This window comes from Achroia grisella, unplaced genomic scaffold, assembly GCF_030625045.1.
Source record: "Achroia grisella isolate CSIRO2021 unplaced genomic scaffold, CSIRO_AGI_Agris_v1 utg454, whole genome shotgun sequence".
NCBI classification, from domain to species: Eukaryota; Metazoa; Arthropoda; class Insecta; order Lepidoptera; family Pyralidae; genus Achroia; species Achroia grisella.
In genome coordinates, this window is record NW_026712865.1 from 1 (window position 1) to 17,715 (window position 17,715).

The 17,715-nt window shown below is 37.6% G+C and overlaps 3 protein-coding genes across 3 annotated transcripts; all 3 read left to right on the forward strand.

The window, feature by feature from the left end:
* Positions 1–1,508: 1,508 nt before the first annotated feature.
* LOC131845146 (uncharacterized) lies at positions 1,509–3,637 on the forward strand. The gene has a single exon (XM_059194182.1). It carries the CDS (start codon positions 2,219–2,221, stop codon positions 3,635–3,637), a length of 1,419 nt encoding a protein of 472 aa, XP_059050165.1. The 5' UTR covers positions 1,509–2,218.
* An 18-nt stretch (positions 3,638–3,655) lies between these two features.
* Positions 3,656–4,993, forward strand: LOC131845154 (uncharacterized). The gene has a single exon (XM_059194191.1). The coding sequence runs from the start codon at positions 3,656–3,658 to the stop codon at positions 4,991–4,993; it is 1,338 nt and encodes a 445-aa protein (XP_059050174.1).
* Positions 4,994–12,986: 7,993 nt separating this feature from the next.
* On the forward strand, positions 12,987–16,547 carry LOC131845155 (uncharacterized). The gene is made up of 2 exons (XM_059194192.1): positions 12,987–13,036; positions 13,753–16,547. The coding sequence occupies exon 2, from the start codon at positions 13,776–13,778 to the stop codon at positions 16,545–16,547; it is 2,772 nt and encodes a 923-aa protein (XP_059050175.1). The 5' UTR covers positions 12,987–13,036; positions 13,753–13,775.
* The last annotated feature ends 1,168 nt before the right edge of the window (positions 16,548–17,715 follow it).

Below are 17,715 nucleotides of genomic sequence, written 5' to 3' on the forward strand. Positions count from 1 at the left end.
GATTAGCCGGAACATACAGACAGACAGACAGACATACAAAACTTGTAAAATATGTTATTTTGGTGTATGTACCGTATTTATATTCATATGCAAGTAGTAAAAAACGGTTATTTCAATATTACAAACAGACACTCCAATTTTATTTACATGTATAAATGTATAGATTAAAAAAAAGTAACAGTCATAAGGCTAGTCGTATGCCTAATATATATAATAATGTAATAAATTCATTTAAACAGAAATTGCGGGAACATTATTTAAATTTCTAACTTTTTTACTGTCCTTCTCCTTTTTTCACATCTTTCTGATATATCCCTATAGTTCTCTCTATATTTTCTGTTTTTCTTACTTTCAATTTGAGACTGTACTTATAATTTGATTATCGGATCATTATGTATTTATTTATATAGAATATTTATACATTTATGGGTTATATTTATATATATATATTTATGTATGTATATTGTTACTTTTTTATAAAAATTTATATTTTGCTTTGTATTTATATATCTTTTTTTGACATTTCTTATTTATATTAGTGCGCCGCCAATAATCTTTCTCTGCACCACTCATGGTTGCCTAGTAATTAACGCGGCAAGATATTGAGTCCGCCACGTGTACAAATTTTTTTGTGCATTAAAGTTAAATAAATAAATAAAAATACACTACTGTTTAATGAAAATGCGTATTGTCTAGTGCTTTGAGATGTATCAATATAAGGTCAACAAAGAAGTCTGTGATGGTATATGTCTATCTCTTAAGGATAACCCACAATAACCATGTTTTATCTTTTACATTTAACGGGAATTTTTTTTATCGTATGTTTCCCTTAAAATCATGTAAACTATGTTATTATGTCATAATCTAAAGAAATAATAATATTTTATAGTGAAATATCCACTATAAAATACTAAAAAGTAGCAATGTAATTCGTTACGCGCGAATCGGCTGTTATAAGGTCAAAGGTCGGTGCACCCCGCGTATTTGATAAATAGTGCTTCTCTGGATGTCTTTAAGAGAAAATGGCAGTATGTACGTGTACTAGTGTTAAGTGTTAAGTTTTTCAAATGTACAATAAAGAATAAATATTTTTAAGTACAGTACTTACGTACATTAATATGTATATATTAATGTATCATAGTAAGTAGGTATTATACTTTTTACTTGTATCTATTGTTATCAAAATTAAATTATAAGTTCTTAACTTGACCACGACTATGTGGCCCTCTCTTGGCGCCAAAACGAGTGAAAAAATGAACACCATACGACGACGACGCAGTACCTATAGAGTGGAGCAACTGCTTATTCAGTTTTATTCAACTATTTAGTTCATAATTGATAGACCGTTACGGTATCAGAGCCAAAAAGTCTTCTTTCTTTATTTATGTACTGTTAGATGCGACATCGACTTTGTTTTATACTACACTATGTAATGATTAACCTAGCCTGCTTTCGGCTGGAGAGGACCACAAAATCCGCTCCTCCAAAGTTGCCGTTCCCAAGCCCGGATAAATAGCGAGGGTCTTTGTATACAGTATATGTATGTATATTATAAAATAACTTACAAGTAGTGTCATATTTATATTAATATATCCTTCTTCTCTTTCAAACTATCATATTTATTTCAATCAGCTGCACCTAGTAGGTGAGTCTGCAGCACATATGTATATATATTGTATCAATAGTGTATTTATAAATAAAATGTGCCTGGGCAAGCACCAGAACTAATTATAGCCTTCTTATATATATTTACCTATATACTATTAAATTTAAATAGCTTCCTGCACCTACCTGCGCTAAGGCCTGCGCAGTTGAGCGCCGTAAGCGGGGAAGACGGGATCCTGGGAGGTTGAGTCAATCGGAGGTCGGAGCAGTTACTTCCGGGCGACAACACGCCTCCTTTGGCCCATATTTCTGGCGAAACGGTCGCCTGAGCAGCCAGCCACTGCTCAGGAAATGGTCCAGTGCTTTACCGTCACAGGAGCACGGCGAGGAGTGGGAAGGTCTCTTCGGAGAAGGTAGTCGGCCATGCTGACGGGGTAAGGCACTGTGGAAGTTCTCTAGCCGCAGTTGTCCGAACTCCCGATGTCGCGCAAAGACGCCACCTTTCTGCTCCTAGATCCACTCGAGAAGATCCTGGTGCCATTGCGGCATCCCCATTTGCGGGCTCCGAGGAGGGTGGGACATCGAGTGGACGACTTTTAAATATTCTCACAATATGGACATCATCGATGACATTGAGAAACTGCTTGAAGGAAGTACCTTGGACGAAAATGAACGCCAAGAACTTTCATCCGATGACGGAAACTGTTTGGAGATGGTTGTTGAGCCTACAGGGACGGATGACCTAGGTCTAACGCCCAAAAAGGACTCAAAGCCAAAACCAAAACGAAGGAGGTTAACAGGAGCAGCGCGGAAACGCCTAAAACTGTTAATAGCCGCCAACATCAAGGCTGATGAAGCCTTAGAACTCTGCCGGAAGCCAATGCGAGACCAGCCCTCAGAGGTAAGATCCATCAAGCGCCCACGGTCAGAGGAGGTGTCCCCAAAGGAGCATACGCACAAAGCGCCTCGCGTGGCGCAGCCGACGCCCACCGGGAAAGGTACCCAGGCAGCGGAGACTGCAAAGTCACCAGCGCCTACTGTACCTCAGACACCTAGAGTCACATACCAGGCACTTGCGACACCAGGTGGCTCTTCAAGCCCAATGGTGTTTGCACCAACAAGTGTCACTAGTAGCTCAACTAAGCGCTCTACGAATACGGCCCACCAGTTGCGAACGCCTGCACCCAAGCAGCGCGTAACGACTACAGGGACGAACGTAAACGCAAAGGAGGAAACTGCAACCTATAAGGACGCTCTCAAATCGTTCCGAGTGGGGATCCGACACACGGCCCCAATGACGGACGAAATGATGAGCATGGTGCGCTCCTCAGTTCTCCGGGAAGTTGGCAAGATCACGGAAGCTGGGAAGGGCCCTCGATTTGTAGGTTGCAGTTTCAAACCTGGTTGGCTGCTAATCACCTGCCAGAATGAGCCGACCAAAATATGGCTGGAGAGCATAACGCCCTCCCTAAAACCCTGGGCCGACGCAGAACTCTCTGTGTTGGACGAGAGAGCGATGCCCAAACCAGCCATTGGAACGGCCTTCATCCCCAGTTCGGAGACAAGGTCGGTCGATGAGGCACTCAGAATGCTGAAGTCCCAAAATGACTGCCTAAATTCCGAACTGTGGAGAATACTCAACCGTAAGGCTGAAGAGAACGGTACAGTCCTGACCGTATCTCTGGACGAGCCTTCGGTTGACTTCCTCAAAACACAGGACTATAAAGTCAACCTTGGCTTTAAAAAGGTCCTGTTCCGGGTCAATGGGATCTCCACGCCTACACAGCAGCCTACTTCGGACGGTAATGGAAGATCTGCCACAGAAATACCCACACCATCCGAAGCGGTGAAGGGCGTAGACACCAACGCCAAACCCGCCAGAGGCAGCTTTCCCCAGCCAAAGGGGACCTCGCAGACGAGGATCCCCAGTTTCAAGACGGGACGGAAAGATCGCGGCAGGAGCGCCACAGCTTCCAATCGCAACCCAAAGGGACGCCCACGTCCCACAGGGAAGGCGAAAGGAAGCTGCTAACACGCCCACACGCAAGAAATGTATCAGAGCCAACATTGTCCAGGTCAACTTACATCATGCTATGGCAGCAACAGCGGTCATAGAAAACCTCTTCCGCAAAACGACCTGGACCTTGCTCTGATACAAGAGCCATGGCTCAACAAAGCCACGCCTTTAGGCCTCAATGCCTCAGGTAATATTCTTTTTAATACCACTGGCACTAAACCTAGAGCATGCATTCTTTTTAATAAGAAACTAGATTTTCTGACTGTTCCAGAACTATGTACAGATGACCTAGTGACAGCCTTCGTCAATTTCCCTGGATGCACAGGGTCAAAAGTACTGGTCTGCTCTGCATACCTACCTGGACATGATGAAAACAACAAAATCATCAAAGACCCGACAACCGGCCTACAGCCTGTGGTGGAATACGCCCGTAAGCACAAGGCCGAACTCCTCGTGGGCTGCGATGCAAACGCCCATCACACAAACTGGGGAAGCTCTGACATCAACACCAGAGGTAAGTCACTTGATGATTTTATACTAACCAACTGTCTTCAAATCCTAAATACAGGGTGCACACCGACGTTCGTCACTGCCACAAGACAAGAGGTACTAGATATAACACTCGCGACCGACAAACTGGCCGAATATATCACTCATTGGCATGTCAGCAATGAGAACTCCATGTCTGATCACAAGCACATCAGATTCACAATTGAGGCTGCAACAGACTCAAACCCCATACTCTACAGAAACCCAAAGGCTACAGATTGGCCTAAATACAGAGACAGTCTTACAAGCCTAATTGCGGACCTTCCGAAGAGTATCGAATCTCCTCTAGAACTAGAAATCGCTGTGGACATACTTCTAAGTGGCATAATAAGTGCCTACCAGAACAACTGTCCCATCAAAACCAAAACCGCCAAATGTAAAACACCCTGGTGGAATAAGAGTCTAGAAAAGCTGAGGAAGAAAACTCGCAAATTATCCAACAGGGCTAAAAAGGGACCTTTCGAATGGGCCCAATATAGTAAAGCCCAAACGGAATACTACTGCGAAATTAGGAAAGCCAAAAGAGCATCATGGCGTGCTTTCTGCGAGGAGATAACTCAGACTCCCCAAGGATCCAGATTACACAAAATGCTTGCCAAGGCGCCAAATAACCAAATTGGACTTATGAAAAGGCCCAATGGTACCTATACGACATCAGAGGAAGAAACTCTACAGCTGCTATCTACAACCCACTTCCCTGGTTCGGTTCATATCTCAAGAGATAAGGAGAATCCTCCAAGCTCACATCTACAAAAGCCCAACCATGAGGCGTGGAACAGAGCTGCGAGGAATTTCGACCAAAACAAATTAGATGGGCTATAAAATCTTTCAAGCCATATAAATCATCGGGAGAAGATGGAATTTTCCCGGCCCTGTTACAACAAGGGCTTGACATCCTATCTCCCTATCTGGTAAGAATATTTAGAGCCAGCTTTGCCTGGGGTTTTATACCAGAACCATTAACGAAGGTCAAAGTTACCTACGTACCGAAAACCGGTCGAAGAGACTACTCGCAGCCAAAGTCTCACAGACCTATAAGCCTAACCTCTTTCATAATAAAAACCATGGAAAAGGTTCTGGACCAACACATTAGAGCTACAATCCTCGAAAATGCTCCCCTGCACAGGAATCAACATGCCTACCGCAAGGGACATTCCACAGAGACCGCCTTGCTCGAACTCACCGACAAGGTCGAGAAGGCCTTTGAGGACAAACAAATAGCTCTATGTGCATTTCTCGATATTGAGGGTGCTTTTGATAACACGCCCATAGAGACCATCTCACAGGGACTCATCCGCAAGAAAGTGGATGAAACCACCACTCAATGGATTAAAGCAATGTTCTCAAATCGAACCATTAAAACTACTCTTCACAATAGTACGTTAGAAATCCGACCTACCAAAGGATGCCCTCAAGGAGGCGTTTTATCGCCACTGCTGTGGCTACTAACGGTAGACCAGCTCTTAGATGTTATGACCAAAAACCAATTTGAGGTACAAGGCTACGCAGACGATTTAGTAGTCATGATCAGAGGGTTCTGTGCAACAACAATATCAGACCGCATCCAAAGAGCACTAAACATCATAGTTAAATGGTGTAAGGAAAATGAATTATCAGTAAATCCTGATAAAACAGTAATTGTTCCGTTTACAAAAAGGAAGAAACTTGACAAACTTGTCATGCCTAAAGTAAATGGAAGAATATTAGAGTGCTCAAAGAAGTCAAGTACCTGGGCGTAACCTTCGACCAAAAACTGACATGGAACACACACATAGACAACATAACTCAAAAGGCGAAAACATCCCTAGGTATAAGCCGACGGGTAGCGGGGCCCAGATGGGGAATCAACCCCAAAATTGCCCTATGGCTTTACACAGCAGTGGTGAGACCGCTTACCACCTATGCCTGCGCTATCTGGTGGAGGAAAACCCTCCAATCCACAGCCGCCACCAAGCTAAACAGCCTACAGAGAATTGCTTGTCTGATTATTACAGGAGCCATGAGCACCACGCCGGGAGCAGCTCTAGACGCATTATTGGACTTGACGCCCCTTCCTTTATTCATACAGGAAAAGGCGAAAGCCAATATGCTCAGAATAAGTTCCCAAAGGAGGATATCTTGGCATTCCCTGGCCATAAAAACTATACAAGACTCGATTATGAGTGATCCTATTCTGGGAATGCCTGAAGACAACATGGCACCAGAGTGTAACTTTGTACAATATTACAAAATCGAAATATCTGGAAGAGACGAATGGCAAAATAACCATACACCGTCTCACTCAGAGCATGACCTAGTCTGGTTTACAGACGGGTCCAAAATAGGAGATGATGTAGGATGTGGAATATGTGGTGTAAAACCCAAAATCTGCAACTATATAGGCTTAGGAAAATACGCCTCAATCTTTCAGGCAGAGACTTACGCCTTAATTAGATGTCTGGAAGTAATCCTAAGCCTCAACTACATCAATCAGAACATATACATTTATTCGGACAGTCAAGCTGCTCTACTAGCACTTAACTCGTACGAAATCCGTTCTAAACTTATTAGAAACTGTATCCTGCTACTAAATGAAGTAGGAAGCAGAAATAATATTATTCTGAGATGGGTCCCCGGGCATTCAAATATTGAAGGCAATGAGAATGCCGACCATCTGGCAAAGTTAGGGGCAAAAACCGTCCAACTGGGCCCCGAACCCTTCTGTGGTGTGCCTCGTTACCTAAAACTGGGACATCTCAAATTAATAACCAAACGAGAAGCACTGAATCACTGGCAAGAAATGCCAGGATTAATACATTCAAAAGACCTTATATCGGGCTTCTCGACCAAATACTCCAATCGATTACTGCTATTGAGTAAAAACAACATATGCATGATGACTAGGGCCCTCACAGGACACTGCAAATTGAACAAGCATATGGCTAAGCTAGGCCTATGCACGACTAGTATCTGCAGATTCTGCCAAACTGAAGAGGAAACGCCGCTTCACATCCTATGTGGTTGTAGCCCACTCATGCATAAACGAAATATCTCCTTTGGAAAGTTTACACTCTTTCCCGAGGAGATAAAAACGATCGCTCCTAAGAATATCCTTCAATTCTTGTCCCTGACGGGTCTAGGTAGCGAACTCTGAAAAGGGCGAGCACAATAGATCTTTGTAGGTCGCAGTGCTACAGGTGCTACACATCTGACAATAGCCCAAACAACCCAATAAAAAAAAAAAAAAAAAAATGTAATGATTGATATACCTAAAATATCTGTGGTTTGGACAAAAATTCAAAAGGTACTTTATTTTGAAAAAGTATTTTGAAAATACCTATTTTGCATTTAGTATTTGAAATACAAAACACAAAACTATTTTTGTTTTTAGAGTGACATTTCTATGAATTCACTGTCGATAGCGAGCGGTGCGATGGAAAAAGATAACCGTTTATAAAAATATAATAAATAGCCCTGGACAATTAACACAGATTGATACTGAACTGATATAAATAGATATTTTTATTTTGTAAATACATATAAAACACCCAGACCGATGAAAACAATCGATGACCGATGAGTACAAATGTTTGCACCGCGACCATCGGATGTAAAGTGCCCAAAGAGGTGTTTATATATATATATATATACATATATATATATATATATATATATATATAAACTACTATAACTTGACTCCTATCGCGTATATCTCAGGCGGTATGGCAACGTCGCATTCTATTTTGCGATGTGGCCATATATATTCGTCGATAGTACGATATACTCGACACATTTTTTACTAATAATTCGTGCATGACTGGCTCCGAACGGCTAAATTTTTGGTATACACAAAGACTTTTTGGCTCTGAATATATTTCAAAAATCAATTAATTATGTTGATCACTTTATATACTCGTCCTTACTGCGATACTTATTTTCATCCGAATATATATAGATACCGTAACGGTCTATCAATTATGAATTTATTAATTTACTAATCTAGATATTTTATATTCGCAATGCTCCATACATAGTAACTCCACCGTAGCAGGGGGAGCACCGTACACCGCACCCGCGCACACAAACAAATTAGATATTTTTTGAATACACAAAGACTTTTTGGCTCTGTATATATTTCAAAATCAATTAATTGTGTTGATCACTTTATATACTGGTCCTTACTGCGATACTTATTTTAATCCGAATATATATAGATACCGTAACGGTCTATCAATTATGAATTTACTAATCTAGATATTTTATATTCGCAATGCTCCATACATGCAAGCTCCAGCAACGGTGGAGGCAGGGGGGAGCACCGTACACCGCACCCCGCGCACACAAACAAATTAGAATAAATTAAATTCATAAGATTATTCATATATTTCGACTGCCTCGGTGGTCACACCGCTTTACATCCGATGGTCGCGGGTTCGATTTCTCGCACGGTGCAAACATTTGTACTCATCGGTCATCGATTGTTTTCATCGGTCTGGGTGTTTTATATGTATTTACAAAATAAAAATATCTATTTATATCAGTTTAGTATCAGTCTGTGTTAATTGTCCAGGGCTATTTATTATATTTTTATAAACGGTTATCTTTTTCCATCGCACCGCTCGCTATCGACAGTGAATTCATAGAAATGTCACTCTAATAACAAAAATAGTTTTGTGTTTTGTATTTCAAATACTAAATGCAAAATAGGTATTTTCAAAATACTTTTTCAAAATAAAGTACCTTTTGAATTTTTGTCCAAACCTCAGATATTTTATTTATTTTAGGTATATCAATCATTACATAGTGTAGTATAAAACAAAGTCGCTGTCGCATCTAACAGTACATAAACAAAGAAAGAAGACTTTTTGGCTCTGATACCGTAACGGCCTATCAATTATGAATTTATTATACCTAATCTAGATATTTTATATTCGCAATGCTACATACATTGTAATATCCGCCTCCATTCATTGTAACGGTGGAGGGACTAAATAGTTGAATAAAACTGAATAAGCAGTTGCTCCACTCTATAGGTACTGCGTCGTCGTCGTATGCTGTTCATTTTTTCACTCGTTTTGGCGCCAAGAGAGGGTCACATAGTCGTGGTCAAGTTAAGAACTTATAATTTAATTTTGATAACAATAGATACAAGTAAAAAGTAGGTATTATATTAATGTACGTAAGTACTGTACTTAAAAATATTTATTCTTTATTGTACATTTGAAAAACTTAACACTTAAGGACTTGTACATATACACGTACATACTGCTATTTTCTCTTAAAGACATCCTGAGAAGCACTATTTATTAAATACGCGGGGTGCACCGACCTTTGACCTTATAATAGCTGATTCGCGCGTAACGAATTACATTGCTACTTTTTGGTATTTTATAGTGGATATTTCACTATAAAATATTATTATTTCTTTAGATTATGACGTAATAACATAGTTTACATGATGTTAAGGTAACATACGATAAAAAAAATTCCCGTAAAATGTAAAAGATAAAAAATGGTTATTGTTGGTTATCCTTAAGAGATAGACATATATCATCACGGACTTTTTTGTTGACCTTATATTGATACATCTCAAAGCACTAGACAATACGCATTTTCATTAAACAGTAGTGTATTTTTATTTATTTATTTAACTTTAATGCACAAAAAAAATTGTACATGTGGCGGACTTAATATCTTGCCGCGTTAATTACCAGGCAACTATGAGTGGTGCAGAGAAAGATTATTGGCGGTGCACTAATATAAATAAGAAATGTCAAAAAAGATTTATAAAGATAAGCAAAATATACATTTCTATAAAAAAATAACAATATACATACATAAATATATATGTAAATATAACCCATAAATGTATAAATATTATATATAAGTAAATACATAATGATCCGATAATCAAATTATAAGTACAGTCTCAAATTGACAGTAAGAAAAACAGAAAATATAGAGAGAACTATAGGGATATAACAGAAAGATGTGAAAAAGGAGAAGAACAGTAAAAAAGTTACAAATTTAAATAATGTTGCCGCAATTTCTGTTTAAATGAATTTATTACATTATTATATATATTAGGCATACGACTAGCCTTATGACTGTTACTTTTTTAAATCTGTACATCTATACATGTAAATAAAATTGGAGTGTCTGTTTGTAATATTGAAATAACCGTTTTTTACTACTTGCATATAAATATAAATACGGTACATACACCAAAATAACATATTTTACAAGTTTTGTCTGTCTGTCTGTCTGTTTGTTCCGGCTAATCTCTGAAATAGCTGGACCGATTTTGACGGGACTTTTTTTGGCAAGTAGCTGATGTAATAAGGAGTAACTTACGCTACTGTTATTTTAGAAAAATAAAATAAAATTTCACGCGGACGAAGTCGCTGGGGCCAGCTAGTCTATAGATATACCGAGATTTAATGTTTAAGTTACCATTATGTAAATTTTACTGTAATGTTACTATTACGCTATCCTACACAATTTGTATTATTTTGGATGAATAAATAAATAAATAAATAATAATCTATACATATAAATAAAATTGGAGTGTCTGTTTGTAATATTGAAATAACCGTTTTTTACTACATGCATATGAATATATATAAGGTACATATACCAAAATAACTATTTTTATAATTTTTGTCTGTCTGTCTGTCTGTCTGTTTGTTCCGGCTAATCTCTGAAATGGCTGGACCGATTTTGACGGTACTTTTTTTGGCAGGTAGCTGATTTATAAGGAGTAACTTAGGCTACTTTTATTTTAGAAAAAGAAAGTTAAATTCCACGCGGACGAAATCGCGGGAACAGCTTGTTTTTAATAAAAACGGTTTATTCGATAGAAAAAACATCTTTTTTGTGGTACTTGAGGATGTTGAAGCCTGTTGTTTATAATATTGCAATAATAGTTTTTGACTACGAGCATATGAATATAAATACGGTACATATACTAAAATTTATTTTTATACAATTTTTGTCTGTCTGTCTGTCTGTTTGTTCCGGCTAATCTCTGAAATGGCTGGACCGATTTTGATGGGACCTTTTTTGACAAATAGCTGATGTAATAAGGAGTAACTTAGGCTACTTTTATTTTAGAAAAAATAAAGTTAAAAACCACGTGGACGAAGTCGCCGGAATAGCTAGTGCATAATATATTAGAGACACCTACCGCTTTGATTCCAGCTTGATGGTCGAGGGTTCGATTCCTCGCACGCTGCAAACATTTGTATTCATGAGTATGATTGTTTGTAACGGTCTGGGTGTTTTCTATGTATAGATAATATATATTAATTTACGAAAAAAATCTTTGTATTTGTATCAGTTGTCTGGTACCCATAACACAAGCTTTAGCTAGCTTAACTTGGGTTTAGATGAAGTTGTGTGAATTGTCCTGAGATTACTATTATTACTATAATAAATCTTTTCAAATCAGCCGATGTTTATTTTTGCCATAATACGTGCTGTTACCATGTAATAATATTACGTACTTACTGTTTGATAATGTGATAATATTACGTACTTATTACTGTTTTAAATGTGATGCGTTCATTATTTAAATTTCCTTTGAATTAAAGACAAGTGTGTATATATATATATATATATATATATACGCGCACATAGTTGCACACTTATGTTGATCCAGCCACGACCCGTAGATACATTTGCTGACTCCACTGTCTCTCTCTTTCTACCACTATAACGGTATCGTGGCGGAACGGCAACTTGTTGCCGTTCCGCGTTCCCGCGTGTTCCCTAGATAAAGTATTCGTCGATAGTACCTGTACTCGATATATATTTTTTCAACAATTTCCTGCAATAGTGACTCCGTATCAGCAAAATTTTTTAAATGCAAGAACTTTTTGGCTCTGAATATATTTAGAAAATTATTTACTTGTGTGTTGATGAATTTATATACTAGTACATGAAGTACCTAAAATACTTGTTTTGATTCGAATAGGTAGCGATATTATGAATTTATTATACGTAATCTAAAGATTTTGACGAAATAAAAGTAATTAGTTATCTGTTAACATTGACTTCATGCTGGCACCAGTATTATCAGATGATGAACATACTCTTCGAAAACTTACAGCAGAAATATCGTGTTTGGACTCATTAGATTGGTCTCGATGAATAGAGTTTAAAAAACTTAAAATAAATGGTAAATTAGAAATAACGTATAAAAACACTCTACACAAAATTCAACCACTTTAAAACTTAATAATAATAATTAGGAAAAGATCAAAGCTATAAGTGCACTGAAAGTAATTGATGGATGGATTGATTGATTGATATCCACACAATATTTTCAGTACTAAACAACTCTGTTTGTTCAGTAAAAGTGTAAATACACTGGTAACCTTTAATCATATTTTATATGCAAACATTACATATACAAACCCTAAAGTTTTATTTCAGAATGGCCAGTAGTTTTGAAGAAATAAGCCTTTGAAATTGTACGTGTAACTTATATGTATACTAGTTTTTTCACGAGAATGAACAAAAGTAGAATGGCCCTAGTTGGTAGTGTACCTATTGTTGTGAAGTCAAAGCGCTTACTTATTTTATTTACGCAAATACTACACTTTTGCGATTTGTGCTCATACAATTTTGTAGTTTTTATTAAGTTAAAAATATAGAAGTCGTACAAGTTACTCTGCGTCTTTAATTTCATTATTCCCGAAAATCCGCTGTGATTACTCCAGAACATGGTCCTATATCGAAGCCGGATGTGAATTAAATGCGGATCAGTTATTATTTTGTGGAATTAAATAGAAATACAAGAAATAAAAGAGAAATTAATTGGATGCAAGTTGACCGGCAGAACTACCTACCATTGGATGTGAATCGAGTGTAATTTATAGTGGTGTTAAGTATAAATTACTATATAATAAATTTATCCCAACACTCTACAGGTAATGTTATAAGTAAATCAAAAACTTTATTAAGGTTAGTAAACGATAATTACGTTATTTATCTGTATCACATTATTTTAACTTCATTGGTTTCCTACCTACTGCATTGTGAATAATATTAGTACTTTTTCATAATTTGCTAAAATTAACTACAAATCTACTTAATTAAGTATAGTAAGCACTAATGCTACATTGTTTGAGTTAATTATCAAAATATATGCCTTATAATTGCAAATTTCAATAGTTATTCACGTCAGTTGTATGTAAGTAAAGTAGGTATAACTAATTCTTTTGTGTTAAATGTTACTTTGGTGTTTGGTGTTTAATTTTATTGTCAGGTTCTATATTATATTATAAATTTAGGTACTTAAGGAATCTGTACATTTATGTTAAACAAATAATTTGCCGTATGTACGACAGCAAGTTAAGAAACAATCTAGTATTTTCTCTATTAATGTCAATTTGAATCGGTACTTATGCTTGTGCATATGTAATATATGTAATGTCACAACATTTACAGTACATTTACTAGATTTATATAATATACATATAAATATATTTCTTTATCGAATTAACATATTGTTAGCTTAATATTTTGTATTCATACCTATTGATCGTAGATCTTTATTTCATTAATTAGAATTAATTTTTTAATTGTATAAATTCCAGGTCGACAACACTCGAATCCCATAATGACCGAAGAAAAGGAGTTAATAAAAAAGCGAGGCAGTTTTAAAGGCCGTTTAACTGCATTTATTAATTATTTGCATACACTAACTGATGAACCGTTAAGTCTCTCGGATGCCAGAGAATTACAATTACGTATGGGTAAAATTGAGTCGTTGTATGAACAGTATGATCAGGTACAGTTGCGCCTTGAATGTATAGTTGATAATAGTGAAGAGCAATTTAAAGAGCGCTCCGACTTTGAATCACAATATTTCAAGGCAATCGCGAAAGCCCAAGGTTTACAAAATGTTAATGTTGAGACTATGAGCAATATGGGTAGTGATGGAGGTACTCGAGCGAGCAATAATCATAAGCTGGTGCGTCTTCCGACCATCCAGCTACCGCGATTCAGTGGTTCATACGATGATTATTTGGAATTTAGAGATACCTTTACTAGCCTTATACACAACAATGATGAAATAGACGAAGTGAATAAATTTCACTATTTGCGTGCATCGTTAGAGGGTTCTGCTGCCGTGGTAATTCAATCAGTTGAGTTTTCATCTAGTAATTATGCTGTTGCGTGGAAACTTTTGTGCGATAGATTTGACAACAAACGTCTGTTGATACAAAATCATGTGTCTTCCTTGTTCAATGTGGAAGCAATAACAAGGGAGTCATCAGCAAATTTAAAGCGGTTAATTGATCAGGTAAATAAAAACTTGCGGGCACTTGAATCATTAGGTGAACCTGTCAAACATTGGGATACCCTTTTAATCCATATTATTACCCATAAATTAGATAGTAAAACTTATAGAGAGTGGGAGGAATTTAAGGGGCATTCACATAAAGATACTTCAATTACCTTTGACACCTTTCTAGAATTTATCCGAAATCGTGCAGATTTGATTGAAACATTAGAGCTTTCACGTGTCAATCAGGGCAATTTAAATCATAAATCGACTATGAAATTAAAATCTATGGTTTCAGTTCATGGCAGTCATCCACATCAGAATTCCAATACAGCAGAATCACATAATCGAATCTGCCCTAAGTGTAAGGGTGACCATAGTCTAACCGGTTGCCCCCAGTTTCTTGCGTTGAGCGTTGAAGCGCGCCTAAAGGTACTAGCCAGTTTTAAGGTATGTTTCAATTGCTTTCGTGTAGGTCATTTTGCTAATCTATGCAAAAGGCCAGGTTGCAAAATATGCAAGCGTCGACACAACACTCTGATTCATGCAGCCAATGATCATCATATTCGTAATGAAAATAGAGTCGTATCTGAAACTACACCTTTAGCGTCGTCTTCAACGACTGCTGCTTCTGACAATGTAACTTTAGCAGCAAATATGTCTAGTTATAATAAAATTCAATGTGATGTATTATTATCTACTGCGTTGGTAAAATTATATGACAAGAATAATCACGAACATATAGTACGTGCAATATTAGACAGTGGTAGTACATCAAGTCTAATGACTGAGAGATTGTGTCGACAATTAAATTTGGAAACCTGTCAGGTAGATAAGTCAATCATGGGTGTAAATAACGCAACTTTACGCGTAGGCAAAACTTGTCATGTGCACATGACGTCGTTGAATAACAGTTTCTCTTCTGAGCTTCAATGTTATGTTTTGCCATCAATCACAAGTAATGTACCCGGTCACGAAATTAATATTTCTAATATTGACATCCCTACTGACATTAGTTTGGCGGATCCTACGTTCTTTGTACCAGCAGATGTTGATATCTTGATTGGTGCCGATCTCTTTTGGGATTTGGTAGGGACGCGGAGAATAATATTAGGTAAGAAAAAGCCTGTATTGTGCGAAACCAGATTAGGGTGGATAATTTCAGGTCCTATCTTTAGTCATCATGACACAATTATGCATTTAAATGATATAAAATGTAATTTTAATAAAATTGATTCTAGTGCAAGTCATGATTTGGACGACATTCGAGCTGACTTGACACGATTCTGGCAGCTGGAAGAGATATGCTCCAAATCAAATTATTTTCCGGAAGAAAGAATGTGTGAGGAACATTTTGTTGCGAACACAACGCGCCTCGATGACGGTCGTTTCTGCGTCCGTATACCGCTTAAACATGATTCTTCTGTTTTAGGTAATTCGTTTCATCGAGCGGAACACTGTTTATTTTCTTTAGAGCGTAGGTTGACGAGCAATCTTGAATTGAGAGATATGTATAGCAACTTCATGACAGAGTATAAATCGCTTGGCCATATGTCAGAATATAAACAGCCTGAGGTAGATGAAAAGGAATATTTCATTCCTCATCACGGTGTTATGCGAGATAGTAGCACGAGCACCAAACTCCGTGTTGTATTTAATGCCAGTTCTCCTACGACCTCAGGTGTTTCTTACAATGACATTCAAATGATTGGTCCCACCGTCCAAGATGATTTGATATCCATATTGCTTCGATTTAGGCAGCATAAATATGTTTTGTCTGCAGATGTTGAAAAAATGTACAGACAAATAATTGTCCACCCGTCTGATAGACATCTGCAGCAAATACTGTGGCGTAGTAATGTAGCTGAGCCAATTACAAAATTCATATTGAACACGGTCACATATGGAACATCCAGTGCTCCATTTCTGGCTACACGCTGTCTAAAGCAGTTAGGAATCGACTGCAAGGATGATAAAATTTCCGAGATCATTCAACATGATTTTTACGTTGATGATCTATTAACGGCGGTAACGATTTGGCTGAAGTTCAAGCTATACGTAAGCAAGTTACTAATGTACTTGCTTCTGCATGTATGCCATTAAGAAAATGGAAATCGAATAATCCTCTTTTGATGATTGATCCTCAGGACGTTCAAGCATCATCATTCGATTTGAATATTGGGAGTGATGAGCCAAATAAGTTATTAGGTCTTAGTTGGCACACAGATTCTGATGAACTCTGTTTCCCAATAAGTTCTCTAGTTCCTAATGGTAATACAAAACGTGATATTCTTTCGATGATTGCTCGAATTTTTGACCCATTGGGACTTTTGGCTCCATGCATAATTAATATGAAAATATTGTTACAGCAGCTTTGGATTAAAAATTAGCTTGGGACGAACCATTAACTGATGATATTAATCGTCATTGGAATTACATTCGTAAAACTTTGCCTCTTTTGAACGATCTTCGTGTACCGAGGATTGTTATTTGCGACTCCTGTAAGTCGTTAGAGTTGCATGTTTTTTCGGACGCTTCAGAGCGTGCATATGGAGCTTGCATTTATTTGCGTAGCGTCAGTACTTCTGGTGAAGTTATGGTTCGATTGTTAACGGCTAAGAGCCGAGTAGCTCCTATTAAGCCTACCACAATACCTAGGTTGGAACTGTGCGGTGCGTTGATGGGAGCGCGGCTATATGATAAGGTCATCACGTCGCTTAGATCGGGAATAGATCAAGCTTACTGCTGGACAGATTCCACCATAGTTTTAGGTTGGTTACGTATGCTGCCTTCTAGACTTCAGCCTTTTGTACGTAATCGTGTTGCTGAAGTCTTAGAAAGGACAGAAAATTGTACATGGCGACACGTACCAACTGATGAAAACTCAGCAGATCTAATATCTCGTGGTGTGGATATTAGTAATCTGCAAGGTTTAAACTTATGGTGGTCTGGTCCGCAATTTCTCATGAATGACTTGTCGAAGTGGCCTACGCAACTGAAGTGTGTTGAAGTTCTCCCAGAAATTAAACCAGACATATCTCTAAATGCTATTGTTATTAACAATAACAATTCCTGTGGGCTCATTGAATTTAGTCGCTTTTCTAATTATTTAAGACTATTGCGATCAGTTGCCTATGTTTTAAAATTTATCAAATATTGTAAAAAGGTACTTGTAGTATCAAATTTTTTAGAAGAGGTAGACTTACGCGACGCCTTAGTTTTAATTATTTCAAATAGTCAATATGAATCCTTTCCCGAGTACAAGTTACTG

Bases quoted from the DNA above. Each gene is read 5' to 3' on its own strand.
- LOC131845146 (XM_059194182.1), top strand. From the start codon at position 2,219: ATGGACATCATCGATGACATTGAGAAACTGCTTGAAGGAAGTACCTTG.
- LOC131845154 (XM_059194191.1), top strand. From the start codon at position 3,656: ATGTATCAGAGCCAACATTGTCCAGGTCAACTTACATCATGCTATGGC.
- LOC131845155 (XM_059194192.1), top strand. From the start codon at position 13,776: ATGACCGAAGAAAAGGAGTTAATAAAAAAGCGAGGCAGTTTTAAAGGC.